The sequence below is a fragment of the Harpia harpyja genome, chromosome 12 (genome assembly GCF_026419915.1).
Source record: "Harpia harpyja isolate bHarHar1 chromosome 12, bHarHar1 primary haplotype, whole genome shotgun sequence".
Classification (NCBI taxonomy): domain Eukaryota; kingdom Metazoa; phylum Chordata; class Aves; order Accipitriformes; family Accipitridae; genus Harpia; species Harpia harpyja.
In genome coordinates, this window is record NC_068951.1 from 33,999,166 (window position 1) to 34,025,410 (window position 26,245).

Here is a 26,245-nt window from a genome sequence, read left to right on the forward strand (position 1 = left end):
CTCTGCTGGCTGATGCCCGATGGGCAGGGGTGTCTGGCAGGGGTGCCATGCTGGGGAGGAGGGGGTCTGCTGTGGGGAAAGGAGGGTGGGGGCGTAGATGCGTTGTGGAGGGGCTCCAAAAGGGACTCCAAGCCTTGTTCGGTGCACAATGACATCCGGATTTGCAGGTGGGGGAGGACAGGCTGGGGACAAAGAGCCGCTCGGGAGGTGGCCGGTATCCCCGCGGCGGGGCCCCCCCAAGCCCCGCGGCCCCGCTCCCTCGGCAACTTGGGCAAAGTTGTGGCCCGGCGCCGCAGCCCGGCGGTGCCCGTGCCGGGGAGCTGCCGCTGCCGGAAAGTTTGCGGGGCCGGCAGCGGGCACGGCGCGGCGGGGCGCGGGAGAGCGGGGGGGGGGCGGGGGGGCGGGATGCTCGGGGGGTGCTACTCGGGATGCTGCCCAGGATGCTCGGGGGATGCTCGGGGGTGCGCGGGGGACGCTGCCCGGGATTCACGGGGGATGCTGCCCGGGATGCTCGGAGGATGCTGCCCAGGATGCTCTGAGGTGCCTGCCGAGATGGTCGGGAGGTGCTCACCGGGGTGATGCCTGTGGTGTTCGGGGAATGCTCGAGAGACGTTCGGGAAGTGCTCCCCGGAATGATGCCCAGGATATTCGGGGGGATGCTCGCGGGGTGCTCACCGGCAGGCTCGGAGAGCGCTCCCCGGGCTGCTCCGGGGTGTTCACTGAGGTACTCGGGGGATGCTCGGGGATGTTCCCCGGGATGCTGCCCGGGATGTCCGCGGGTGCTCGGGGGTCGCTCACCGCTTGCTCACCGAAACACTTGGAGGATGCTCCCGGGATGCTCGGGGGACGCTGCCCGGGATGCTCGGGGATGCTGCCCGGGATGCTCGGGGCGGGTGCTCGGGGGTGCTCACCGGCTTGCTCGGGGGATGTCAGCAGGCTGCCGGCGGGCCGGCCCGGCGCTGCCTGTCCGGCTGCGCTCCCCGCGCTCCGCTCCGCGCCCCGCGCCGCGGCTGGCGGAGCGGCGGGGCCGGAGGGAGGCAGCGGGGCGGGGAGGGGGTGGTGTCTCCAGCCCGGCTCTCCCGCAGGCCAGGCTCCATTAACGAGATTATTATGCAAATGGAGCAGCCCTGTGCCACCCGCCAGCCTTACCTCATCCCTGCCGGCGGGGAGGCAGGGCAGGGGGGTCCCCGGGCCCCCCACCCCGGGGGCCTGGCACAGGGCTGGCAGTGCCACTCCGCCTGGCATCCCCCCGTCCGGGGACCCTGCTGCCCCCCCCCCCCCCGGCAGCCTGGCACCCCGGAGGGGCACGGGTGGGCACGGCCGGCGGCCTGTGCCAGGAGCACCCCGGCGGCTCGGTACCCCCCGCCGTGCCCGGGCACCCTGGGGGTCCGTCCCGTTCTGCCAGAGTGGGTGCAAGGAGAAAGGGCTGTGGGTGGGCAGGAGACGGAGCCTGGGAGGCTCTGGGTGAGAGGGTGGGCATGGGGGTGGCACGGGGCGGCATGGGGAGGGGGCCATGCACTCACACACACACGCACACACGCGAAGGTCCGGGAATATTAAACTGCATTGCAGATAAATCCCCAACATAAATATCGTGAGCCACTCTGCCACGGGGGGGCCCAGCAAGATTTATAGCCCAGCAATTCCCACTGCCCGCCGTGGCCCCCTGCAGCGGCTGCGCTCCTCGGCCCTGCACGGCCATCCTGCCTGCCATGCTCGGGGGTGCGTGCCACCCTCGCCCCCCCCCCCGTGCCTGCACAGCCCTGGGTGCTCGGAGGGGGCCCTGGGTCTTTCTGAGTACTGGGGTTGTAGCCCCAGGCAGGACACACTGGGTGCTATGCTACATGTGTCATGGGGACCCTGCTTGGCATGGGATGGGTGGCTCAGCTGGCATGGGACACACTGTCTTGTCCCGTGGACACCATGGACGGGTCCCAGGCACAGCCTTCACTGCCTGGGGTGGCTGAGGCTGTGCTTTCCTATGCTGGGGTGCCAGGGTGCTGAGCACAGCCCAGGCAAGGTGCCTACTGCAGCACTGAGACATGCAACATCACACACAGGTAGTGGCACAGATGTACATCACATGTACACCAACATGCATCAGTACAGACCCACATGTTATGTCTGCCCCCCCCAGTCTCAAACATGCATTGCCGTCCAGCTCCCATTACAGGCATATGTACCCTGGCACGCTCACACACACCGCCACGTGTTGCAGCAAAGCTTTCCTGGGTCACACGCCAGGGCACAGGGGCTCCATGAATCCCACCAGAGAGATTGGCACTCCAACAAGCCAGGCACCACCAGCCCCAGTGGGGTGGGTGCAAGGGTACCTGGACCCAGGCTGCTTCATGGGTGGGCACAGGGTGCCCAACCTTGCCAGCTCACCGGGGTGGCTGGCTGGAGAGTGGGGGCACAGGGCTGGGTGCCATGCACCGGCCTCCCCATGCCTGCACTTACCCAGCCCCGAGACCCGCTTGGCACCTTGGTGGGAGCATGATGAATGCACATGGCGGGGGGGAGGGGGCTGGCATTATTAACAGCCCTGGGGGTATTGCTCCAACAGGGCTGTAAAAATTAAAGGCGTGTGGATATAAAATAATGGATAAATCTGAGCCGGCCGCAGAGCGCTGCAGTGTCCCATGGGAGTTGGCATCTTGAGAAGCAGGGGTACGGCAGGCATGGAACGGGCACCTACGTGCAGATATGGGAGGTCAGGCAGTGCCTGCACCCACTTCCAAGTGCCGACTCCCCCCCAAAATCTCCAAAAAATGCCCCAAGAGGATGTGCAGGCAGTGCCAACCTGAGGACCTGGCACTGCGAGGCAAGCGGCTGCTCCTGAAGCTGGGATGGAAGCAAAAGAGGTTGTGCCTTTGCAGGCAGGGCTGGGGGCACAGGGCATTTGCTCTGGGATGCCCACAAGCGCTGCCCAGCCCACGCACCCCCAGCAGGCAGGATCTGTGCCACGGTGCCAATACATCCAGGCATCACCAGGCTGTGGCCCGTGGCTCTGACCCCGAGCAGGGCCCAGGACAGCACTCGCCTCGCCAGCCCTGTTCCGCGCTGCCCGTCCCACAGGCCACCCCGCCGACGTCCTCATTTTCCCCGAGATTAGCCGCGGCGCGGGAGCCTCCGCGCACCGCCAGCAGGTGACAAATAAGATTTTTCCACTCTTCCGAGCACCCGGCATGGGTCTGTCATTGAAAATGCAAAGCAGCGCGATGCCAACCTCCTCCACCCACCCTCCCCTTCACCAGCCCCTCAGTGCCAAGCAGCCCTGCCACTGCTGCTGGACCCCCCACTACACCCGCTGATCCCCCTTGGCAGTGCTGGGGTGCTAGGCATGGTGCCCAGTGGGGCAGGTTCCCAGGGGTTTCTTAGAGGGGTGCTAGTTTAGGGGGTGTCAACCCGGGTGGGCAGCATGGCCTCACAGTGCCCTTTGGGCGCACCCATGTGCCTGGCACTGCAGGTAGGAGAGCAGGGCAGGGAGGTGCTCGGGGGTCCCTGTCACACTGGGTATGTGCACCCCACCAGGGCCTGCCGGCCTCCAGGGAGGGTGCCAGGCTTTGGGGTGGGCACACAGCAGGCTCACCCCAGTGGTAGGGGGTGAGGGATTGTCCCTTGTAGGAAACACTTGGGCCAAGATATGCCCATTGATGTGGGCATCACCTCACAAACCCCACCCCAAGGGACCCCATCCCCAGCACCCAAGGGGGAAGAACAGGAGCACTCTACCTCACAGCTGGACACATCCACAATCCTCACCCATGGACCCAACCCTCCCAAACCCCTCAGTCCCCTCCCCAAACCCCTTGATCCCCCCCAACTCCAACCCTGGCATCCCATTACCCGCTGTGCCACCGGCCCATAGCCAGGTGCCTCCCCAGCAGCCCCCAGCCCTGCTCCCCCGCACTGCCACCCGCCGCGTCTCCCCTCTGCTATTGTCAGAGGGTTGCCTCTGCCTCTGTCTGCGAAATTAATTCGGAGGTGGAGAGGGAGAATTATGTAAAGTGTGGTTATTCTGGAGCGGCGGGGGAAGCGCGGCTGATGGCAAAGTGCCTTTTTGTGTGTTTAATATGCATTTTTTTCCAGCGGTGCATTTTCAGGCGGGTAATTTGCTGTCTTTTCAGACCCCGATCAGTATCATTTCTCCGGCAATGACAGCTTTTATTTGCACTGAAATGAATGCTGCGAAATTTCCAAGAAATAGCCGAGGCTCCGTTGGCTGCCCACCCCCACGGGGCTGGGGCAAAGGCACCCGCCGGCGCCTGCCCCCCTAACCCCCTGGCCAGCCCCTGCACCCCACAGCCCCCTGGCTGGCCCCTGCCCACAGTCCCGCTTGGCAGCAGTGCCCGGGGGTACTAGACACACACACGTGCCAGTTTGCACACCCTGTGTTCACAGGTGTGTGTGCTCCCCTGCCCCCCCCTTCTTGAGCCCTGTGTGCACATCAGTGCGTCGCATCTAGGGGTGGGTATATATACACCCCAATGCATGTGCATCTATAGACACCCCTTGTGAACTTGTACACACCCCTTGTGCACATATACACCCCCCCCAGCACAGCACCCCTTCTGTGCATGCATGCACACGCACATTCCTAGTCCATGCATATCCCCCTTAACGCATACACACACTCCCCCCCGTGCATACGTGCCCCTCCTTGTGTGCTGCCCCCCCCCTTGGTATCCCCCCAGACACAGCACCCCTGATCCAGGGTGTCCAGCCACCAGGAGGGTTTGGGGGTCTCCCATGCACCCCTTTCCCCTGCCCCAGCCCATGGGGAAACTGAGGCACAGAGGGGCAGGCACAGATGGGTGCTCTCCACACAGCCTATCACCTCTCCGGGCACCCGCAGTGATCGGTGGGAGCCTGGAGAAGACGCAGGGTGTGTGTCTGTTTGTCTGCCTGTCTGTATGTTAGAGGGAGGAAGAAATGCTGTTTGTGTAGGTGTGCGCTGCGTGGGTGTTGTGCGCCGGAGCTGGTGTGCCAGAGCTGCTGTGCCGGCGTGCGGTGCTGCCTTTGCAGCAGCCATGCACACCGTGTGTGCACAGCTGGGTGTGCACCTGTGTCAGCCCCCTGCCCATGTCCCAGTGTGTGTGACAGCGTGTCTGTAGGGGTGGCATGGGCACACGCGTCCATGTGATGTGGGCATCCCTGAGTGGGACAGCATCCCCGTGTGCGTGTGACACCGTGTGTCCAGCCGGGTGCGCTCCCCATGTGCGCCCAGGCACATGTGGCCCAGGGGTGATGCATGGTGTTGGGGGGTGCCCATGCATGTGCAATGCTGAACCCCCCCTACAACGCCATGGGGGGCTGTATGCCCCCAGCCTTGGGTCCCATATACTCCCAGTCGTGGGCCCCCAGCTGCAGTGGAGCTGGTGCCTGGCACGGCCAAGGTTAACTCTGCTGGAGCCCGTTGGCACAGTGCGGGGAAGCTTTAATTTAATGAAGTGTGAGGCTTTTTATGGGCTTTTAATTACGTGGTGATAATTAACATTATAGGCCGCCGGGTCCCAGTGGTGCCCGGCTGCCCTGTGCCAGCTCCCGCCTGTTTGTAAATAAACCCCGCGGGCCACGCAGTGGCCACCCCAGGGCACCCACCTCCCACGGCAGTGAGCAAAGCCAGCCCCAGCCCCCTGCCCACCCCGCTGGGGTGGGGATTTGGGCACAAATTTGGGCACAACCCACTGCAAAATGTGGGGAACAAGGGGGGCCCCCCCCATTTCTTCCCCCCAGCAGCACCCAGCCACCTGGGTTTTTCCAGCCCTCCAGCCAAGCAGAGCTGCCAGCTGGCAGTGCCAGGGTTGGCGAGAGTGGGTGCAGGCAGCAGTGCCACAATTGTCCCCCCCACTGGAGCCCAGCCTGACCCAGAGCAGCCCCCCTCCATGCTGGGGTTAATAGGAAGCGATCCATCAGGCAGGGCCTGGGCACGCTGCCCGCCTGCCAGGCACCCAATGGATTTATCGTCCAGCGCCCAGGCAATTTCCTGCCCTCCTCTAATCAATAAGGAGGGGGCAGGGGGCAACGCCAGCTCCCCCGTGCAGGTCATGATGGGTGAGGGGAGGCAGCAATACCCCATGAGACAGGTCCCAGAGCTAGGCCAGGGGATGTGGGTATCACAGTGAGGCCACCCCCCCCCCCCCCAAATCATTTCTCCCCTCCCTGCCAGGACCAGGGACTCAGACCCTGGCGGGCGGGGGGCCTACAGATTAAAGCATCCAGTGCCCCCACCCAGCAGCACTGGGGGTGCTGAGCAAGATCTGGGGTACCATACCCTGCAGCCACGAGGGCCAGCCCCCAGCTGCTCCCCCACCACCACCCAGCCTCACGCAGGGAACCCAGGCGTCCGGGCTCCCCTCCCCCACCCCTTCCCATTTAATTTTTCCTAATGAAAGGCAGGGAGGATGGCGGGGAGCTGGGGCACCAAGGTCGAGGCTGCCTTTAATCAATCCCCGCTGCTGGCTGGGTGCCTGGAGGAGCTGGCGGAGGAGAGGGTGGGGGCTGCAGGAGGGGGGAAGCACAGGGAGGGGAGATGTAGGGTGCAGCCAAGGGGCTCCCAGCAGCCAGCTAGGGCACCCAGTGCTTGGCACCCCCTGGGACCCCCGCTATCCCCCACCACCCCCTCAAAGAAAAGGCACGGTGAATGCACTGCGCTGCCTGGCCGGCACCAGGGCTGTGCCTGGATCCCGCCAGGGCAGCTTTAATCCTCTGCAGGAGATACCCCCCCAAAAAACAACCCCCCTCCCCTTGCACCCACCTCCCAGCGTGGGGCACCAACCCCTCCCCGTGCACCAGGGTGGGGACACTGGGGCTGGGGACAGCCCCAGGCTGGGGCTGCTAAAGGCACTGGGCAAAGGAGGGTGCAGGGAGCCGGGGGGGGGGGGGGAGCCGGTGGGGTGACCTAGAGCTGGGTGCTGGTGACGGCACTCACCCCGTGCACCAGCACGGTGGGGCCCAGCCCGCGGGTGAGCAGCTCCAGTTGGCGCAGGTAGAGCGGGTAGAGGCTGGTGTCAGCCGGCGGCCGCGGCAGGTAGAGGAAGCGCACGGCCGGCGCGGGGCTCTGCTCCAGGACGAGTTTGTTGGCGGCACAGACGTACTCATCTGACACTTGGGTGGCATTGGCTGGGAAGTTCACGGCCCCTTCCTCCTCTTCCTCCTCCCCGGCGGGTGCCGGCCCCCCCCGGGGGTCCCCGGCGGGTTTGCCAGTGCAGGCGGGTGACGGCGTCCCAGGGCACCAGCTGGATCTGGGCCTGGATGCGCAAGTCTTTGAGGAGCTGGCGCAGCTTCTCCTCCTGGGCATGGGGCATGGCACCCGCCTCCACGCAGAGGAAGAGGCGCAGGCGGGCCCGGCGCCAGGCCCGCGCCATGTTGAGAACGCAGGCCATCTGCAGCAGGAAGAGGCTGCAGGTGTCGGCGTAGCGGGCGCTGTCCGGCCGCAGCAGGTTGACGGGCCAGACGTGGATGGCGGGCGGGGGGCTGGCGGCCCGCCGCAGCTCCCAGGCCTTGTCCAGGCTCTCCAGCTGCCGGGCCAGCAGGACGTTGCGAAGCATCTTCAGGGCGTCAGCCACGATGCCTACGTACTCCCGGGCTGACAGCAGCTTGGGGTCGGCAGGCGCCCGCAGAGGGGGGAAGCCCAGGGGGACCTCCTCGCGGGCGCTGGTGAAGGCGGGGTGCCGGGCTAGACCGTCCTGCGGTGCCGCGTCGTCATAGAAGCCCAGCACCAGGGTGTTGGGGCGCATCCCGCCTGGTGGAGAGACGGCGCCAGCCCGGCTGAGCAGAGGTGGAGGGCCCCGCCAGCCCTCCTGGCCCCAGCTTGGCTTTGGCGTTGTTCACCCTGGTGATTCCAGACCCCTCAGCATCACGCACCCAGATGCTGCCAAGACCCAACTCGGCTTTGGCACTGCCCACACAACACCTCTCCAAGCTCCAGTCTGGCTTTGGCACTGCCCACACCGAGTGCTTCTGACCCCCTTGGCATTGCCCGTCCAGGTGTCTTCAAGCCCCTCAACACTGCAGACACAGATGCCTCCAAGCCCCAATGTGGCTTCAGCATTGTTCACCCCAGATGCCTCCAAGCCCCAACTTGGCTTTGGCATCGCCCATCCAGGTGCCTCCAAACCCCTTGGCACTTCTCATCCCACAGGGGCAGCAGGGTGGACCCTCACCCGTGCCCAGCCTGGGCACCACTCACCAAGGCCAGAGGTGAAGAGGAGCTGCCGGACGCCGTGCCGCACTGAGGGCGCAAGGGTGAGGCTGATGAAGGCCTTGACGTTCAGCTTGTCCACCAAGCTCAGCCATGAGTCCTGCTGGGGCTGCAGCGGGTCCGAGGGCAGTGCGTCTGGATGGAGAGTGAGAATAGCATCAGGGGGTCCGGTACTCTGTACCAGGGGATCACCCCGCTGTCCCCGCAGCACCCCTCCTGCAAAATCAGTGCCAACCCCTGTGCCCACCCCAGGGAGGGTGGAAGCAGGTGCTTCCAGCCAGAGATATGAAATCATACATAAATATATAAAAAATACCCAGGCAGCCCCATCCCCTCTCCCCAATTTCAGGCCATTAGTCACCAAGGCAACGGCGGAGGGGGGAGCAGAGCCCGTGCATCCGCTGGGGTGGGGATGGGGATGGCCACGGCATGTGCCAGGGAACACACATGTGCAAGCCAACACACATCAGGGTGCAAACACACCTGAAGCACAGGATGCACAGCAGCAGGCACGAGGTGCAGATGAACAGAGGCACACACATGTGCAGGGATGTGCCGAGTGTGCATCCACACATGTGCTGGGTGTGTGCAGGCACTGACCTGTGCAACAGAACTGTGCTGCACAGGGGCTCAGAGGAGCCTGGGTGGCATGTGTCAAGTGTGCACACCAGCACTGACACATGCAGGACCCCCACGTGCACACACAGGGATGAATACAAGAGCACACACATGTGCAAGTTTGCAGCACACGTGTGCAAGTGTGTGTGCACAGGAGGCGTGGGACAGACACAAGCCACCTATGTCCCCCATACCAGTCCAAGCCCAAGGTGCCACACGTGTGCCCAAAATGCTGACATTCCCTCGCTGTGTCCACCCAGGAGCTGGGCGGCAGCATCACCCCAAGGACTCTGGGATGCCCCTGGCACCACAGCGAGGGGCAGAGGCCACCAGCGCCAGGGACAGTGCAGACCCTCACCCAAGTCCTGCAGCTCGACGTGGCCCAGGACGTAGAGGCCGCTCTTCTTGAGGTCATTGACAAAGTCAATGAGGCGGGCGCTGCCCCGTGGGTTCTGCACCATCAGCAGCATCTGTGGGCGCCAGAACTTGACGTGGTCTTTCCGCACATCCAGCATCAGCAGGTACTTCCGCACCTGAAGGGAGGGCTGCAGGTCAGGAATCCTCCTTCTTCCAACAAACCACCCCATGGGGATGCCAGCCCCGAGGACACACCGCCCAGGATGGAGCTGCTATGGGGACACCAGCCTCGGGATGCCGGTTCTCCACCCCACGAGGGGACAGCAGAGGAGGACAGGGCTCACCTGGTGGAAGATGAGGGCCTGGCTGATGTAGCCCCAGGTGCTGCTGGGCGAGAGGTAGTGGAGGGCAAGGAGGAGGACGAGGAGGAAGCCCAGACTTGCCGAGGCTGACACGGGGCTGATGAGGAACATCATGACGCAGCAGCCCGCGATGCCCAGCAGGCACGTGTGCCAGGTGAAGTACCGGAAGGTGGGCCTGGAGCAGGGAGAAGGAGACACCCGTTACCGCGTGGTTCCCATGCCAGCTGTGGGGCGGGCATGGCAAGGGGGGCTGTACCACCGTGCCACACCAGCCACCCCCAGTGAACCCCGCTGTGCCAGCACAGGGCATGTTGGGCACCCCAGATGCCTGCGGGAGAGGGCACAGAGGGGAGATGGTACCTCCCAGGGCACTGGGCAGCCCCTTGCTGCCAGCCCCTGGCAAACAGTGATAATGATGTTTATGGGGCTGGCACTGCCCTGGCACATCCCAGGGGCCAGATAGTGCCGGGCAGCGCATGGCAGCGCTAGCAGCTGCCATGCCCGCTCAGCCTGGTGCAGGGAGGCGAGAAGCTGTTATTTTCTCTAATTGTTGTTTTTCCTGAAAGGTAATTAAAATCCTTTTCTGCTGCGCTTGATGGAGACCTCAGTGTGGGGAGTGGGAGGCACCAGATGTGGGGCGGGTGAGGGGACCGTCACCACCCACCCCAGCAGTCTCCCCCCAGGCACCGATCCTGCCCCATCCGTGCCCAGCCAAGGGAGCAGCCGGAGGGGGCCAAGCCCCAGCCTGGCACAGACACCAGCCCTCCCTTGGGAATGGGACACTTTGGGAGATCCCCGGGCAGTGCCACCCAGCCCTGCTCAGGCACCACCTCTGTCCCACCTGGGGGACTCTCCCTGCTTTGGAGTCACAGTACCCTGCACCGAGGGCGGCATGCATCACCCAGGAGGGAGATCAGGCTCCCCCCAGCCACTCTGCCATGCCCTCCCCTGCCCAGATTTGGGCAGCCCTGCCAGGCCAGCCCTGCACCAGGGTACCCCATGCCCTGCGCCCCAGGCCGGGGCTGCCTGCCACGCACACTCCTCCTTCCCGGAAGATCTTTTCTCCTCCCCCCACCCAGGATCCCCCTCCCTCCCTCCCCCTTCTCTGTTAGTTTAATTAGTGCTAATGGAAAGTGGGCTCCATCACTGCTTGGCAAGCTGCCCGGGGGATGCCGGCCGGGCACAGGCTATAAATTACCTCTGGAAAGCCTAAGGGGAGGAGGTGGGTAGTACCCGGTGGCGCTGGATTTATCTGTACCCACTCAGCAAAGGGGTGCCAGGGCATGGGGACTGTGCCAGGCCAGTGCTGCCACACTGGGACCTGTCCCATTCTCCCTCCCCAGGGATGGGGCATCTCTGCCCCCAGTAATGCTCAGGAGAGGGGTGCTCAGCATCTCTGCCTCACCAAGGTGCAGCAGGCACAGGGATGGCAGGGAAACCGCAGATAGACGGACAGACAGGTGCCTGCCCAGCATCTTGGCACAGGCTCCCTCCCCTGTGCCAGTGGGTACCTGAAGTTGGGGGCCGATGCCCACTCCAGTGCCAGGCAGGCCAGGTTGACAGTGGCATAAACCAGGAGGAAGAAGGTGGTCACGACCCCCGCGATGGTGTTGAGCTTCCCAGAGAAAAGCACCAGCTGCAGAGAGCATGGGGGGGGGTGGGGAGCACAGGATGAATGCACCTCCTGGGATGGTACCCCTGGCACATGCCCGAGCCATCCTTGCCGAGCTTGGGGCATGCCACAGCGGCATGCCAGGAAAGGGTATGGGTAGTGCCACATGGGCAGGAATCCCTGCCCCTTGCTGTGATTTATCCTTCATTTATGGGCTCAGGGAGGGAAGGGCACAGCTGCAGCAGGACACTCGGGGCAGGGGGCCTGGGGGGGATTCCCAGGGGCAGGGACACGTGCCAGGCTCCACGACGCCCAGCCCAAGTGACAACCCACCTTCACCTGGCGAGGCCGGGAAAGGAGCATCGTCGGCAAACTCACCTGCACCACCAGCCAGGAGAGGATCACCGCCATCACTGGGTTCCCGCTGGCAGATGTCTTCTTGGCCAGCGCCAGCGCCCGGCCTGCAGGCAGAGTGGGGAGGTTGGGCTGGGGCACCCCAGTGGGCACCAACAGGCTCAGCCACCAGCCAGGAGTCCTGTACCCACCCTGGTGGGTGGCCTAGCACAGGTGACCCAAATGGGCACACGCCAACCCACAAAGCATCACCCCCACACCAGGAAGGGGGTTCCCTGCTGCCAGGGCTGGTCCCTGGCAGGGACAACCTGCCGGGTGGGCTCTGGTGGGTACCAGCGTGCTCCAGGCACTCACCAAAGAGATCATCCCGGGCCAGAGCGTAGAGGATGCGGGATGCCCCGATGAGGTTGCTCATGGCTGCGGAGAGGGTGGCAGCGTAGATGCCCACGGTGACCAGAGGCGGGAAGATACTGATGTCACGCAAGAAGCCGTAGTCTTTCTGCAGGAGAGTCCTGGAGAGGGACACAGACACACTGGCACCTGCCTCGGCTCAGGCCAGCATGCCCTGGCACCGGGCACACCCTGGCACCGGTGGCCCTGGCAAGGAGACAGGTGGCCGTACCTGTTGCAGGTGGCACACATGAGGAAAGCCAGCAGGTTGTAGACGAGGTAGGTGAAGAGCACGGCAGAGATGGTGCCCCGTGGGATGGAGTAGCTTGGGCGCTTCAGGTCGCCTGCGGGCAGGAGCTGGCAGCATTAGTACCCACAGGTACAGCACCCCCGCTCTCCTCCAGCCTCAGCTCCTGCTCCCGGTGCCACCCAGCCCAGCACCCCCTGCCCATACCTGACATGTTGGAGCCTGCCATGATGCCGGTGCAGCCATTGAACATCACTGCGAAGACAGAGCTGAAGCTCATCATCTGCCCAGTGGTGTAGTCCACCCCGTACCCACCTGCAGGACACACAGGCAGGGGCTGTGATGGACTGCCTGGGGCAGCATAGTTCTACCACATACCCTCTCCTCAACATCCCATACACAAACCACGGGAGAAACCACCCCACGGCACCTGCTTTATGCCCACAAGCTCCCCCCACCCTCCAGCGAGCCCCTGATGACGTGGAGGTGCCTGTGCCACAGTGGGTACAGCAGGCAGGGTGGGGAGAGCCTCTCCTCACCCCCCAGGTTTTCTCGCAGGGTGGTGAGGGAGAAGCCCGTGAAGGAGCCATTCTCAGTCTCGGAGCCATTGAAGTGGGGCAGGCGGATGGGCACCCCGATGGGCCGCGTGGCGAAGAAGCTGACAAGGATGGTGCCCAGGACGCCTGCGACGATGAGGAAGATGAGGAAGGTGGCCTTGGCGTAGATGGAGGCACCCACAAGGCACACGAGGAGGCAGAGGGCCAGCAGCACGGTACCGTAGAGCAGCTCGTACCAGTAGCTCTGGGGCAGGACGTGGATGCCTGTGCCCGCTTTTTGCCCTGGACAGAGACAAGCCAGGATCAGCAGGGCTCAGAGGGGGCGTCACTGGGAGCTGAGAGCCACCAGTGTTGTGCCAGGCATGACAGGCACCAACTCACCGGCCAGAAGCCTGGGTGAGACGTGCCGGCTATGCCAGGCACAGTGCTTGGCACGCCTGTCAGGGCCCTAGGGCTGCTTGGGTAAGGGACACCCGCTGTCCCCTGCCACCACACACAGGGGTACTCACCAGGGGGGATCCCAAAGCTGTCCACCACCCGCCTCCACCAGCCCCAGCACATAGAGGGCACTGCCACACACGTTGGCCAGGAAAAACATGATCCCGATGCTGCCCCCAAACTCCGGGCCCAGGGCACGGCTGATCATATCTTGCTTGAGTCAAGGGAAGTTATCAGCAGCCCAAACTACCATTGGGTGCCCCCACCCCTCCCTCCCAGGCCAAGGGGGTCCCAGCCCCAGCGTGGCACCCCAAGGCCACTGGGTGGTGACCCGATTTTGGCCCACGTGCCCTGCCCTGGCAACACCCACAGCAAAGGATACAGTAGGCTCCGCCGGCATCCAGCGCCCCATTGGTGGCAATGGCACACACAGACAGCACCGTCATGCCGATGATGAAGTATGCCACCGCGAACATGGCCAGAGCTTGGTACAACCCGGCATGGCCCACCACAAACCCTGCCGAGGATGGGGGAGAGGCCAGCGTGCCCGTTAGCTGGGCACGGACCACTCCCAGGACAGGGTCCCCTGGGCACAGCCAGCACCCAGAGCTCGCCCCACTGAGGCACGCGGGCTGCTCCCATCCCCGTGCCCGCAGCTCCCTCCAGACATGCCACCCCCTTCCCTGCCAGGGTGGGGATGTCCCCACCCCGGGGTGCTGCCACCTCCCATCCGCAGCAGCACCCCGGGGCCAGCCCAGCCAGTACCCCCCACCTCAGGGCATCTCCATCCTCCTGCAGTGCAAGGATCAGGCCCAGGCACACCCTGGGCACGGGCAGCTCCGAGGGGCACACCCAAAAAGCAAACAAACAGGGCAAGGGCTCTGCTGCCCACCCGGCCCCAGGGCACTGCAGGGGGGTGCCGGGACCCCCGTGCCCTGCTGCCACCCTCAGCGGGCAGGGTGTGCCTTGCACCCCAGCTCGGGCACCAGGAGCTGACGGGCTCCCCACGGGGTTTTCCTTGCCGTCCCGCTTGCCCGCAGCAAAGCAGGAAGCAAAAGCAGCCCCAGGGCATCCCCGCCAGCCGGGGCACAGCTCCCTGGTGTCTGTGCCCCGTCCGCCGGCCCTGGCACAGGGCACCCAGAGCCCCCCGCGGCCCTGCCCGGGGTGACGGGAGGCGAGCCAGGTCGGCGGCATCGTGGGCAGGAAGGGGCTGCCCACGGCCGCAGGGAGATGCCCTATCTCAGCCGCAAGCCAGGCCGCAGCCATGCCCGCGGGCAGCGAGGGGAGTGCCAGGGCACGGGCATCGCAAGGCGCCCTCGGGGACACAGGCTGGGTTTGGGGGCACCCCCCGACATCCCTAGAAGGCCGGAGGGTGCCCAAGTGCCAAAAGCAGGGGCGGGGGGTGTGGGGGGGAAATAAAGGGGTGCCCCGATAGCAGTGGGGGGGGTAAGCAGGAGGGGCTGCTCACCCTGGAGATCTGGGGGGTGTTTGAGGCATGGGGGAAGTGGGGGGCTGCCGGGGGGAGCCACGGCCCTCCTGCGGTGGGACGGTTCCTCTTCCCGGCAGCTCCCCTCCCCCTCCGCCTCGTACTTCCCCTCCAGCCCCGCGGCCCCCCCCGGGTGTAACACACCCCCGGGCTGGGGGCCGGGGCAAGCGGGGGGACCCCAGTGCCTGCTGTGGGGTAGGGGCTGGGGGGTCAAAGCCTGTGCGAGGACCCCAAGCAGAGGAGTGGGAAGGGGGTGAGTGTTGGCAGGGGAGAGCTGTGTCCACAGCCCATAGCTCGGGAGGACCCCAGGCAGGGGAAAGGGCTCAAGGCATCCCCAGGGCCTACCGGGCCCCCCAGGCACACAGCCAACTCCCGCTCTGGGCTTTCCATGGGCAGAAAGTGAAAGAGGAAAAGCCTTCCCTGTTCCCGGACCAGGGCAGACACCGCCTGCCCTGGGCCTCTGCCTGCCCGGAGCCAGGCAGGGGCATCTCCCCCCTGCAAAGGGCTGCCACCTCCCCTGGTCCATGCCCAGCCTGCCCCCCCTAATTCTCCCAGGCTGCCCAGTAACAAACTCATAACCCAAACTGGGAGCAGACTGGGACCCAATCTGTGCCCTCTGAATAGCATGGGGTGGGGGGGTGGGGGGTGGTGCACAGCTGGGTGCCTGATGGGGAACACCAGAGTCCTGTCCTTGGGACATCATGTGGGATCTGGGAGAGAATTGGGGTGCTGTACTGGGGTGCTGTAGCCCAGCACTGGGGGATGCCTGGGGAGCAGTGGGGTCCCAGCACTGGAGGATGAGGGGACACGAGGGCACTGGAATCCCGTTTAGGGAAGGCACCAGGGAGGCACAGGAGTCCTGCCCCAGGGACGGTAGGGCTGTAGGGCTTTAGACTGGAGTCCCTTACTGGGGGCACTGAGGTCCCTAACTGGGTTCCCATCCTGCAGGTACAGCAGGAGCCCTGGAGCCCCAGCACCTGACTGGAGGGGTCAGGAGGGGACACACAGCACTGGGACCCCAGCCTGGGGGAGAACTCAGAGGGCACTGGGACTCCAGACTGGGGTGCTTGGGAGAGAGCACTGGGGCCCCAGACTGGGAGCAATGGGATGAGCACTAGAGGGGAGCACTGGGACTCCAGAGAGGCTCAGGAGAGGGCACTGGGGACCCAGACTGGGGGACCTCGGGGGGAGCACTGGGACGTCAGACTGGGAGGCTGGGGGGGAGCACCGGGAGGGCAAAGGGAGAACACTGGGATTCCAGACTGGGGGGCTCGGGGTGACCACGGGGGCTCCGGACAGGGGAGGCCTCGGGGGTACACGGGGCCCCGGGATGAGTGCCAGGCAGGGCTGGTGAATCTTGGGGGGGCCCGGGCCGCGGCCGGGAAGGGGGGGGGGGGGGGAAGGCGCCCCGGGGGGCGGCGGCACTCACCGAGGCGCAGGAAGAGGACGACGCTGAACATGGAGAGCAGCGTGGGCACCACGACGCCCAGGAAGGTGGGCAGCTTGCGGGGGGCGGCGGCAGCAGCGGTGGCCCGGCCGCGCTCCCGGCCCCGCTCCTCCTCGCCGGAGCCGCCGCACAGGCGGTACGTGAGCAGCGCGCTCCGCTCCGAGCTCGCCATGGCCTGGCACGGCCCCGGCCCCCGCCGGTCCCGAAACGCTCCCGGCCCCGGCCCCGGCCCCGGCCCCCGCCGGCCCCGCCCGCCGACCCGGGCCCGACCCGCCGTGCCCCGCCCACAACCCCGCCCCTCTCAGCTGACCACGCCCACGGCCCGCCGGATAGGACACGCCTCCGGACCCGCCCCCGCCGGGTAGGCCACGCCCCATTTCCCTCCGGTTAGGCCCCGCCCCCGGGACAGCCCAACCACCTAGGCCCCGCCCCAGCTTGCCGAGTAGCCCCACCCCCTTTGTTGCCCCGCCCACAGCCCCCCCCCCCGTACCCCACCCTTATCACGGCCTCCGGCCCCAAATGTGCGCCCATAGCGGTTCCCGCCCCGCCGCGCCCCCCAGCCGCAGAGGTGTCCCACCTCAACACCCCCATAGTGACCCCAGCCCCAGCGCCACCCCACACCCCGAATCCCCCCGGCCCTCCCGGGGTCTCCCCACTCCTGGTACCGGGCACTGACCGCCACCCCCCCTCCCCCCCCCGAACTCGCCCGACTCCTCCCGGCACCCCAAAACCGGCCTCCGCGCCCCTGCATCGCCACACGTCCCCTGCCCCCCCCCAATCGGCCAGCGCCCCGATACCGACCCCCCGCACCCCCAAGCTGCCCCCGGGCACCCCCGGGGACCCCGGTACTGCCCCCTCCCCGGTGCCCGCTCCCCCGCGCCCCCCTCGGCAGGTGCCGGCCGGGCTCGGCTGCCCGCGCCAATTACCGGACAATCGGGGGCCCCCGGGGGCGCCCGCCCTCCCTCCCTCCCTCCCCGCCGCCGGGGCTGGGATCTGCCCGGGCCCCGGGGTCCCACTGCCGCCGCCGCCCGGGGCGGCCGAGAGCCTCGCCAATTAGGTTAATGGGGTTGGCACCGGCACCGGGGGCCGGGAGGGGAGGGGGGGGGCACGGTGGGGCCGGGGGCGAACCCCACGCCGGCCTTGAGTACCCGCGTGGGTGCCGGCTGCGGTCAGCCGAGCGGTTGACCCCCCGCGGCGCGAGTCCGTGTCACGAGTGGAGGGGGGGATCCGTGCGGGGACACGGGGACGGAGCGCGGGGACCGCTCCCCGGGGTGCGATGGCTCCGTGTCCCGTTCCCCCTCCCCCCCGTCCCCGTCCCCGCCGTCCCCCGTGGGGCGGAGGCGCAGCGTGCCCCCGCGGTGTCCCCGCGGCCGAGGTGGGAGCCCGGCGGGGCCGGGGCTTTCATCTGCGGCGGGCCTGTCGCCGTGCCAGCCGCGGGCAGCTCCGCGCCTTTGATGTGCCACTGAAGCGGCATTGTCCGCGCCCCGCTGGCACCATCAGGGCCGGGGCGGGGGGAGAGCGCGGCACGGCCGGGGCTGCGGGCACGGAGGCGCCCCTGACCCTAATGGGGACGGGAGCGGCGGCACGGGCACCCCTCGGGCCCCTAAATGGGGACGGGGACACGGGCACCTCCTGCACCGAATGGGGACAGAGACGGTGGGCGCGGGCACCCCCTAAGGAGGAGAGAGACGGGGGCGTGGGCACCCCCTGTCCCCCAGTGGATGTGGGGACACGGGCACCCCCTGCCCCTAACAAGGACAGAGGTCTGGACACGGGCACCAACCCCTGCCCCCTAACAGGGACACAGAGGGGGGCACGGGCACCCCCCGAATGTACACGGGGACCCGGGCATCCCTGCCCCCTAACAGGGACAGAGAAGGGGGCACGGGCACCCCCCGTGCCCCAAAGAGGTGATGGGGATGCAGCCGCATCCTGCCTGGCCAAAGGAGCTGAGGCCGGGCCCGTGGGTGCAGGAGGGTGGCAGTGAGGGCAGGAGGGTGGCGTGGGCACCCCAAAAGTGTGGGGCCAACAACCAGCCGAGCTGCAGGCACGGGGGGGACCCTCTCCAGCTGGGTGAGCGAGCGTAGCCCCCCCCCCCAATCCCTGGGGCCAAAGCTGCCCCCCCCCGACCCGGGCACGCTGCCTGCTGCTGCCGAGAAGGAAGCCCTACCTGCCCTCCCCCCCCCCCGGCAGCGCGTCCCCCCCCTCCTGCACCCCAGGCGAGAAACGGCTTTAGTGTGGACACGGGGAGGGGGCACCGGGGGGGGGGTCCCGGTGGGCAGCCGATGCACACGGGGTGGCCCGTTCAGCCAGAATTGGGCTGGCACAAGGAGAGGGATCCCCCCGCCCCGTGCCCCCCCTCCCCCAGACCCCCGCCACCCCCCCAACCCACCCCTCCCCACCCGCAATGTCCGCCCGGCCGCTCCCGGCCCGCTGCCCGCCTTTGAAGCTCCCGGCGGGTCTCCCACGCCCGGCCCGGGGCCCCCCGCGCCCCGCAGCCGTCGGTGCGTTCCCACCCGCCCGCTGTCCACCCCCCCGCGCCCCCCACCCGGGGCCCGCAGGAGGGAGGGTGGCGCGGCCGGGGCTTGGCGTGAAAATGATCAAGGGCCGCGGGCAGCGCCGAAGCGCAGCGCCCGTCTGATGCTGCCCGCCCGGAGGCCCCGTCGAACAAAGGCGGCATTGAGGCCCCGGCTGCGCCCCCCCCCCGCGCCCCCCGCCCCGAGCTGGCATCTTGGCGCGACATTAATGAACTCGCCTGTTTGTGCTCCCCCGGCCCCTCTCTCCTCCCACCGCCCGGGGGGCACTGTATATATCCATCCCTCCTCGCCCGCCTCGGGCATTTCGGGGGCTCCCCCCTCCTGCCCCCCTTTGCCCGCCCGGGGATGGAGCGAGGAGGGAAGAGAACACGGGGCGCTCTCCTCGGGGTCTGCCTGGTCCCCCCCGTGCTGCTGCCGCTGCTGCCGCTGCTGCAGCTGGCGGGGGGGGCCCCCCTGGGCCAGGGGCTGTACCCCATGCCGGCCGGTGTCCTGCAAGGTCAGTGGAGCACGGGGACGGGGGCATTTTGCGGGAGGGTTTGGCTGCAGACGGGGCGGCTGTAGGAGCCAGGACTCCTGGGTTTATTCTCAGGAAGGGGGGGAAGCACAAGCAGGATGCCCGGGTCCCTGGCAAAGACCCCCGGTCCCTGAGGCGTGCCTGTGCTGCCTGGACTGGGTGGCAAGTGCTGCCTGTGGCACTAGGGGACACAGGGGTTGCGGGCAGCGGTGTAGTTCATGTCCCATGGCCGCCAGCTCTCTCTCCTGCCCCAGGTACCTGTGCCAGCCCCGGGGGACCCTCTGCCAGGGTATGGCCAGCAGGAGGGGGGCTGTGGGTGGGTACAGGTGTGCACAGGTACGGGCACACGTGGAGATGCGCATACAGGGCACGCGCAGGACTGCACGCACATGGGCACATGCAGGGACATGCAGACACGGGCACACGGACCCTGGCACACACAAGTGAGCTCCCAGGGCACGGGCACAGAGGTGCATGCACAGGGACACACGGGGGCACAACCTGCCCAGGCTCACACCCTGCTCCATGCCCACGCTTGCACGTGTGTGCTTCACAGGGTCTCCACATGCAGCAGGCACACACAGGCCCTGGCAAACACCCTCCCCACACCATGTGCCCATGTGCCAACCCCACCGGGGAGGTGACAGTCATGCCTGTCACCCTAGGCAATGCCAACAGGTGACAGGTCGTGCCCAGCCTGACTCCCACCACGGAGATATCGGGCCATGGGCACCGGCTGGGCTGGGAGCACCCCGTGGCGGCGGTGGGAGGCAGTGGTGGGGGCACCGGGGGTCTGAGTGCCCTGCGTGTGCCTGGCAGCGCTGTCGAGCCGGGGGACGCTGGTGCTGGAGGCGGCGCTGAGGAGCGCGCTGCTGGCGCTGGAGCGGGCGCTGGCTGAGCAGCAACGGCAGCAGGGTGCCTGCGGGCTCTGTGCCCCTTGCCTCTTCCCCCCCTGTGCCAACCTCACCCGCTACTGCCCACGTGAGTCACGGCCCCCTGGCTCCCATGGCCCCATCCCCAGGAGACCCTGCCCAAACAGAGCCCAGCGAGCCCACCCAAACACTGCCCAGGTTGCTTACCCAAACACTGCCCAGGGTCCCTATCCAAATGCTGCCTGGGGTTCCTATCCAAATACCACCCCATGCCAGGGAGACCCTACCCAAACACAGACCCGTGCCTGGAGACCCTACCCAAATATTGCTTTGGGTCCCTATCAAAGTACCACCCCATCCCCTAGGAACCCTACCAAAATGACACCCCAAGAGCCTACCCAAACAGTACCCCCTCCCCTATAGGCTTTACCCTATAGGCTTTACCAAAACAGCACCCAGACTCCCAAAACATATCCCTAACTGCTAGAGACCCTACCAAAACACCACCCAGAGACCCTATCAAGCAGTTCCCCATCCTCTCTAGATCCTACCCAAACATCACCTGGAGCCCTACCCAAAACATTGCCTTGTCTCCTTCTCAGACATCTCCCCCAAAAACATATCCCAGCACCCAGGAGACCCTACCAAGACACGCCAACACTGCAGTCCCATCATGCTCCCTTCCCACCTGCCCCAAAGTGGATCCCGGGGTGGCCTGGGTGGAGGTGGGCAGGAAGGACATGGGGATGCCCACAGCCCTGTTGTCCCTGCAGCACTGGCCGTGCCCCCCGCCGTGCCACCCGTCTGCCAGGCCCTGCTGGATGCCCAGGCGCTGCCCGAGCTGCCCCAGCGCAACTGGGCACTGAGTCAGGCCTGTGCCCCCTACCAGCGCCTGTGCCCACCCGAGGGGGCCCAGCATGCCTGCGCCCAGCTCAGCGCCCGACTCTGTCGCCACCCGCCTGCAGGAGTGCCGTGAGTGGGCACCCGCATCGGCCCTGGCTCTTCCCAGAGAGGGGAGACCCTACAATAACAAATGGGGCATCCCCTTGGGGATGCCTTGGATTGCCTGGAGGGGATATGGGGCATTGGGGGTGACAGGAGGTGCTGGGATGGGGTGGGGAGACCGGGGAGGTGGGGGGTACAATAGGATGATGGGGGATCTCTGGTGGGATGGGGAGATGGAGGGGGATGGAGGGATCTGGGGCGAGACGTGGAGATTTGAGGCATGGAGGTATTGGCACCGATGGAGCAGACTGGGGGGGACAGGGAGTGATGGAGAATCTGGGGTGGGAGAGGGGAGCATGGAGGAAAGGGGCAAGGGGGGGTGATGGAGAGACTGGGAACAGCGAGGCATTGGGGGTGACAAGGACACCTGGGGTGGGACAGGGGTGCTTGTTCAGGATGATGGGGATCTAGGGGGCACTGAGAGGAGCGGGGGGAATTGGGGACAGCAGGGACATGGTGGTGACATCGTGGGGGGTGCCCCCACATGCCATCACAGCCTGTCCCCGCAGGGATGGCAGCTGCAGCCCCGGACCCTGATGCACCAGCAGAAGCGGCGATGCCAGGTGAGCCGGGGCAGCCCTGAAGTGCCCACGCCACCCCCCCCACCGTGCCGGCGGGCTCCCCCAGCCCCCCGGCTGCCTGCTGGGCTGGGGGGCAGAGGTTAGCGTCGGCAGCTGCCGGGCCGCAGGGTGCCCCCGGCCCACCGCCCGCTCGCCTCCGTGAGCACAATGAGGCTTGACAGCACGCCTGGCGCGGCCTGACCCCCCCGGGGGTCGCCTGCCACCCCCTCCGCCCACCACGGTTATCCCAGCACTGCCATGCCCATCCACCCCATGCCCACCCGGGATAGGGGGTGTCCCAGCAGCGGGGCTGCGGGACCCCCCCTCTCACCCCGGCTTTGTCCCGCAGGGAGCTGCGGGCACCGTGGGGGACCCCAAGCCAACGCCACAGCCCCCCGAGGACGGATCATGGGTGGCAGCGTGGCCCCACGGGGGGCCTGGCCCTGGCTGGTGTCGGTGCGGCTCCACGGGGAGCTGATGTGTGGAGGGGTGCTGGTGGGACGCTCCTGGGTCCTCACCGCGGCCCACTGCTTTGCCGGGTAGGGCAGGGGGCTTGGCAATGCGACTAGGGATGATGTCCCTGCAGAGGGGTGCATGGGGTGGCACCCCTGTCACCCCTGTAACTGGCTGCCCCCCAACCCGCCAGGAACCAGAATGAGCTGGCGTGGACAGTGGTGGTGGGCGACCACGAGCTGGGCAAGCTGGGTGCGGGCGAGCGAGCAGTGCCCGTCCGGCGCATCCTGCCTCACCCCAAGGTCGGTGGAGGTGGGCACCCCCCTGACCGCCCTGTGGATGCCCCAGGGCCCCCCACTGACAGCCCTCCACCTCCTTCCAGTTTAATCCCAAGACATTTCACGGGGACCTGGCGCTGCTGGAGCTGGCGGTGACGCTGGCCCCGTCGCCCACCATCAGCCCCGTGTGCCTTCCCAGCGGCCCTGCAGAGCCCAGCCCTGGCACAACCTGCTACATCGCAGGCTGGGGCTCCCTCTACGAAGGTAGGTGCCACCCCGACACCCGTGGGATCTGTGGGGCATCCCCCTCAGTGGCCTCTCTGGTGCCCAGTGCCGATGCACCAAGCCAGGGCAGGGGGATGCAAAAGAGACAGGGGTGTCCGGACACAGGGGACCCCATAACGGGTGCCTTGCCCGGCAGAGGGGCCAGCAGCCGATGTGGTGATGGAGGCACAGGTGCCCCTGCTCAGCCAGGAGACGTGCCAGGGTGCCCTGGGCAGGGACCTGCTCACCAGCACCATGTTCTGTGCCGGTTACTTGTCTGGGGGCATCGACTCCTGCCAGGTAATGCCTGGGGCTGGGGGGCTGCCAGACCCAAAACTCGAAAATCTCTTGTGGCACGCAGCGCTGGGCATGCACCACAGCCCGGCAGTGCGGTCAGGGTCTCAGCTCCAACTGATGCATAGGCATCCTCCCCTAGGGTGACTCAGGGGGCCCGCTGGCGTGCCAGGACCCCTCCTCGCACCGCTTCATCCTCTATGGCATCACGTCATGGGGTGATGGCTGCGGTGAGCGGGGCAAACCGGGCGTCTACACCCGCGTCGCTGCCTTCGCGGACTGGCTCAGCCTCCAGATGGACCGTAAGTGCCGCCAGCCGCACTGGGAGGGGGGGATGGAGATGCCCAGGGTGCTGTGGGGATACATTGCCCCGGATCGGGGTTCAGCACCTCATGGCAGTTCCGATGCCCTCGCAGCTGCCCCTGGCAGCCGGGAACCGAGCTGCTTCGACCTGCTGGCGCTGGCCCAGCTGCCCCCCGAGCGGCAGCCGCCGGAGCGTGCCCGCCTCTGCGCCTTCTATGCCGGGTCCTGCCAGGCCCCCCAGGGCCGGGCCGCCTGCACCCGCATGGCCGAGGAGACCTGCCGCGCCAGGACTAGACGATGCGGTGAGCCAGGGGGTCATGCCGGGGCAAGGGTGCGGGTAGGGATCCCATTTCTGGTGGTGTGGGTCTGGTGCACTGCCGGGGCCATGGCTTTCCCACTGCACCCGCAGAGCTGCACTCCTACGCCCAGACCTTGGTGGATCTCCTGCGCCGGGCTGGGGACTTCATCCGAAACCAGTTCGACTTCTCCTTCCTCACTCGCGCCCTGCCTCAGCTCCTGGGCAACATCTATGGGCATCTTTTCCCACCCCGTGTCCGCAGGGATGCCCCAGGTACCCTCCCGACTGGGCCACCCCGTGCCCGTTTGGGGTCCCATCAGTCCCTGCTATGCTGGTGGCCAGGGTACCAGCAGCCTGCCCTGGCACCCCCATGGGGCTCCCCTACCTCTCGTCCCTCCTGTCCCCTTCTTGTCCCCACAGGCCCAGCTGTGGCAGGGGGCCAGCCCAGCCCCACGGCAGAAGGACCCCAGAGACCCCCCCCCAGGTAAGGCATGGTGGGCCATGGGGCACAGGGGGCTACAGGGTTTGGAGGCAAGATGCTCGTGGGCACTGATGTGGCTTTTTGGGGACAGCCTAAAGCACTGGAGTCCTGCTCTTCCTGCAACCATGGCACACGCGGAGGGAGGTGGACATGGCCCCCCGGGGTGCCCAGGGCCATCCAGGTGCCACCAGGGGTGAACAGGGCATGGGGTGGCACTGCCCAGGGCATGGGTGCCACCGGGCACCTGCCTGAGCTCGCCCTGCTGTGCTTGCAGGTGGGGGGCCGGGCAGCTACCCCCCTTTGCAGGGCTCTTCAGGGCTGTGGGGCCCCGGCTGCAGGACTGGGTGGAGGCGCTGAGGGCCATGGCGGGGGGCAGCCCCCCGGCACCCACCCCGGACGGGGGGCAGCTCCCCGGGGAGACATGGCTCTTCTTGCAGGTATTTGGGGAGGGATGGGCTGGGGGGACCCCCTGCCCCTCTGGTGACAGTGCCACCAGGGACCAAAGCCCAGCATCTCCCTGTATCCCCTCCTGACATCCCTTGGGCCCATCATCCCCTGTGCATCTCCCACTCTGCCACCACAGAGGGGGCATGTCACCCTCCCCAGCAGAAACCAGTGCTCCCAGTCCAACCAGTACAGTGCCAGCCATGGGTCTGACCCCACAGCTTAGGATCTGACCTAACACAGCCATAGATGTCACGTGTCCCCAGTGCCCCATCCGATGCCAGCCCAGCCATGCCCTGTGCTCTGCCACTGTTCACCTGGCCATGCCCACGGGTGCCCCACTGTCCACCCTGTTCCCCCTTCCCTTCAGCAGGGCGAGGAGGTGGTGGAGGAGCTGGTGGGACAAGGAAGAGCCTTCCTCGCCCAGCTGCGGGCAGAGCTGGACCTTGGCATCCCTCTTGAGGCCATGGAGCTGCGAAGGGCACCCGGAGAGCTGACGGGGACCCCCATGCCGAGCTGTGAGTGCTGGGATCTTGGGGGGGCTGGGGCCGACAGGGCCGCGGGGTGTCCATCCGCTGGCCGGCTCCGTGCCTGGGCAGCGCCCACCGGCCATGTCCCCACCAGGGTTTTCACACCTCTCTGGGTGGCAGGGTCGGCACCAAGGGAGAAACGTGAGCTGGTGCCCACGGAGCTGCCAGAGGTGGAGGAGGAGGAGGCAGGCGCAGGCAGAGGTAAGCCCCCGGCCGCTGCGGGATGCCATTGCCACCATGGGGATGGTGGCAAGACCGGCCTCAGCTTTGCACCCCGGTCCCAGGGCTGGTTGTCCCATGTCGGTGGTACAGCCCTCGGCCATACCCCCCCTCCACAGGGACCTTCTGCCCCTGCTCCCCTGGCATCCCCAGAGCATGGGTGGTCCTCCCCAGGGCGGGCAGCAGCATGGTGCCCCCGTGACTCGTCCCGCACCTCAGCGCACCCCTGATGTCCTCCCTCCATCTCTCTCCTGCCCATCCCCCGGGTTGCAGCCTGCCCTGGCCTCAACGAGTCGGCGGTGCGGGTGGGTGCGGTGTGGGAGCTGTATGCCTGGGTGCTGCGGGTGCCTGAGCCAGACCTGGCCATGACCTTCCAGGAGGTGAGTGCCCCATCCAGCTACTCTGAGCCCCCTACCCTGGCAGCCAGGCGGTGCCACCCCCCCAGCCCATCCCACTGTGCCCCTGCCTCCCTTGGGACTCACAGTGTTGTCGTCTCCCCACAGATCCTGGTGGACTTGGGCTCCAAAAACGCCAAGGGGCTGTACCGGGCGCAGGTGCGGGCCATGGTGGGGGGCCGCCCCACGGCCTTCACTGGCCTCGTGGGGCTGGAGAGCGACTCGCTGGCCCGCAGCATGCCCGGCCTCGTCGCACTGGCGCTCGAGGCGCTGAAAACCTAATGGTGCCCCTGGTGCACCATGCCAGTATGGGGACAGGGCACTGGGGCAGGGGTCCCTCATGTCATTCAAACACAGCCCCCTCCCTGGCTCAGGCTCTTCCACCCTTTTGTCCCCATTGTGCCTCAGTTTCCCTCTTCCCACCAGCACTGCCCGACCTCCCCAGGGCAATGGGGTGCCAGGGGGCATCTGAAGCATCTCAGCCTGGGATCACAGCCTTCCTCTCCCCAGGGACCCCGACCTTGGCAAGCCCACCCCCACCCCATTTTCCCTAAAGGCACTCAGGCTGTTATTTATTTGTACAGAGAAAGGTTTATTTTTCAATAAAGAAGGGCTCTATTTTCCAGTAGCTGGTGAGTGTGAAGTGAGTGCTGTGCCGTGTGGTGCCAGCGAGGCGGGCACCAAAGGGGGGACTTTCCATGGGGGATATGTCATCCCATTGCAT

General features: G+C 66.7%; 2 protein-coding genes across 2 annotated transcripts; one reads left to right on the forward strand and one right to left on the reverse strand.

Annotated features, from left to right (window-relative positions):
• Positions 1-6,647: 6,647 nt before the first annotated feature.
• Positions 6,648-16,297, reverse strand: SLC12A9 (solute carrier family 12 member 9). The gene is given in 15 exon segments (XM_052804495.1): positions 6,648-7,171; positions 7,173-7,747; positions 8,195-8,341; positions 9,183-9,357; positions 9,526-9,718; positions 11,055-11,179; positions 11,534-11,616; positions 11,864-12,021; positions 12,132-12,243; positions 12,354-12,461; positions 12,686-12,985; positions 13,213-13,240; positions 13,242-13,351; positions 13,524-13,658; positions 16,057-16,297. Coding segments are annotated over 15 exon segments (2,706 nt in total). The 5' UTR covers positions 16,247-16,297; the 3' UTR covers positions 6,648-6,904.
• Positions 16,298-18,796: 2,499 nt separating this feature from the next.
• Positions 18,797-26,149, forward strand: PRSS56 (serine protease 56). The gene is given in 19 exon segments (XM_052803309.1): positions 18,797-19,107; positions 19,945-20,106; positions 20,771-20,952; positions 20,954-20,969; positions 21,512-21,565; positions 21,912-22,101; positions 22,209-22,317; positions 22,398-22,557; positions 22,715-22,857; positions 22,994-23,153; positions 23,268-23,456; positions 23,564-23,725; positions 23,873-23,936; positions 24,025-24,114; positions 24,208-24,370; positions 24,748-24,895; positions 25,028-25,108; positions 25,400-25,506; positions 25,630-26,149. Coding segments are annotated over 19 exon segments (2,505 nt in total). The 5' UTR covers positions 18,797-18,956; the 3' UTR covers positions 25,804-26,149.
• The last annotated feature ends 96 nt before the right edge of the window (positions 26,150-26,245 follow it).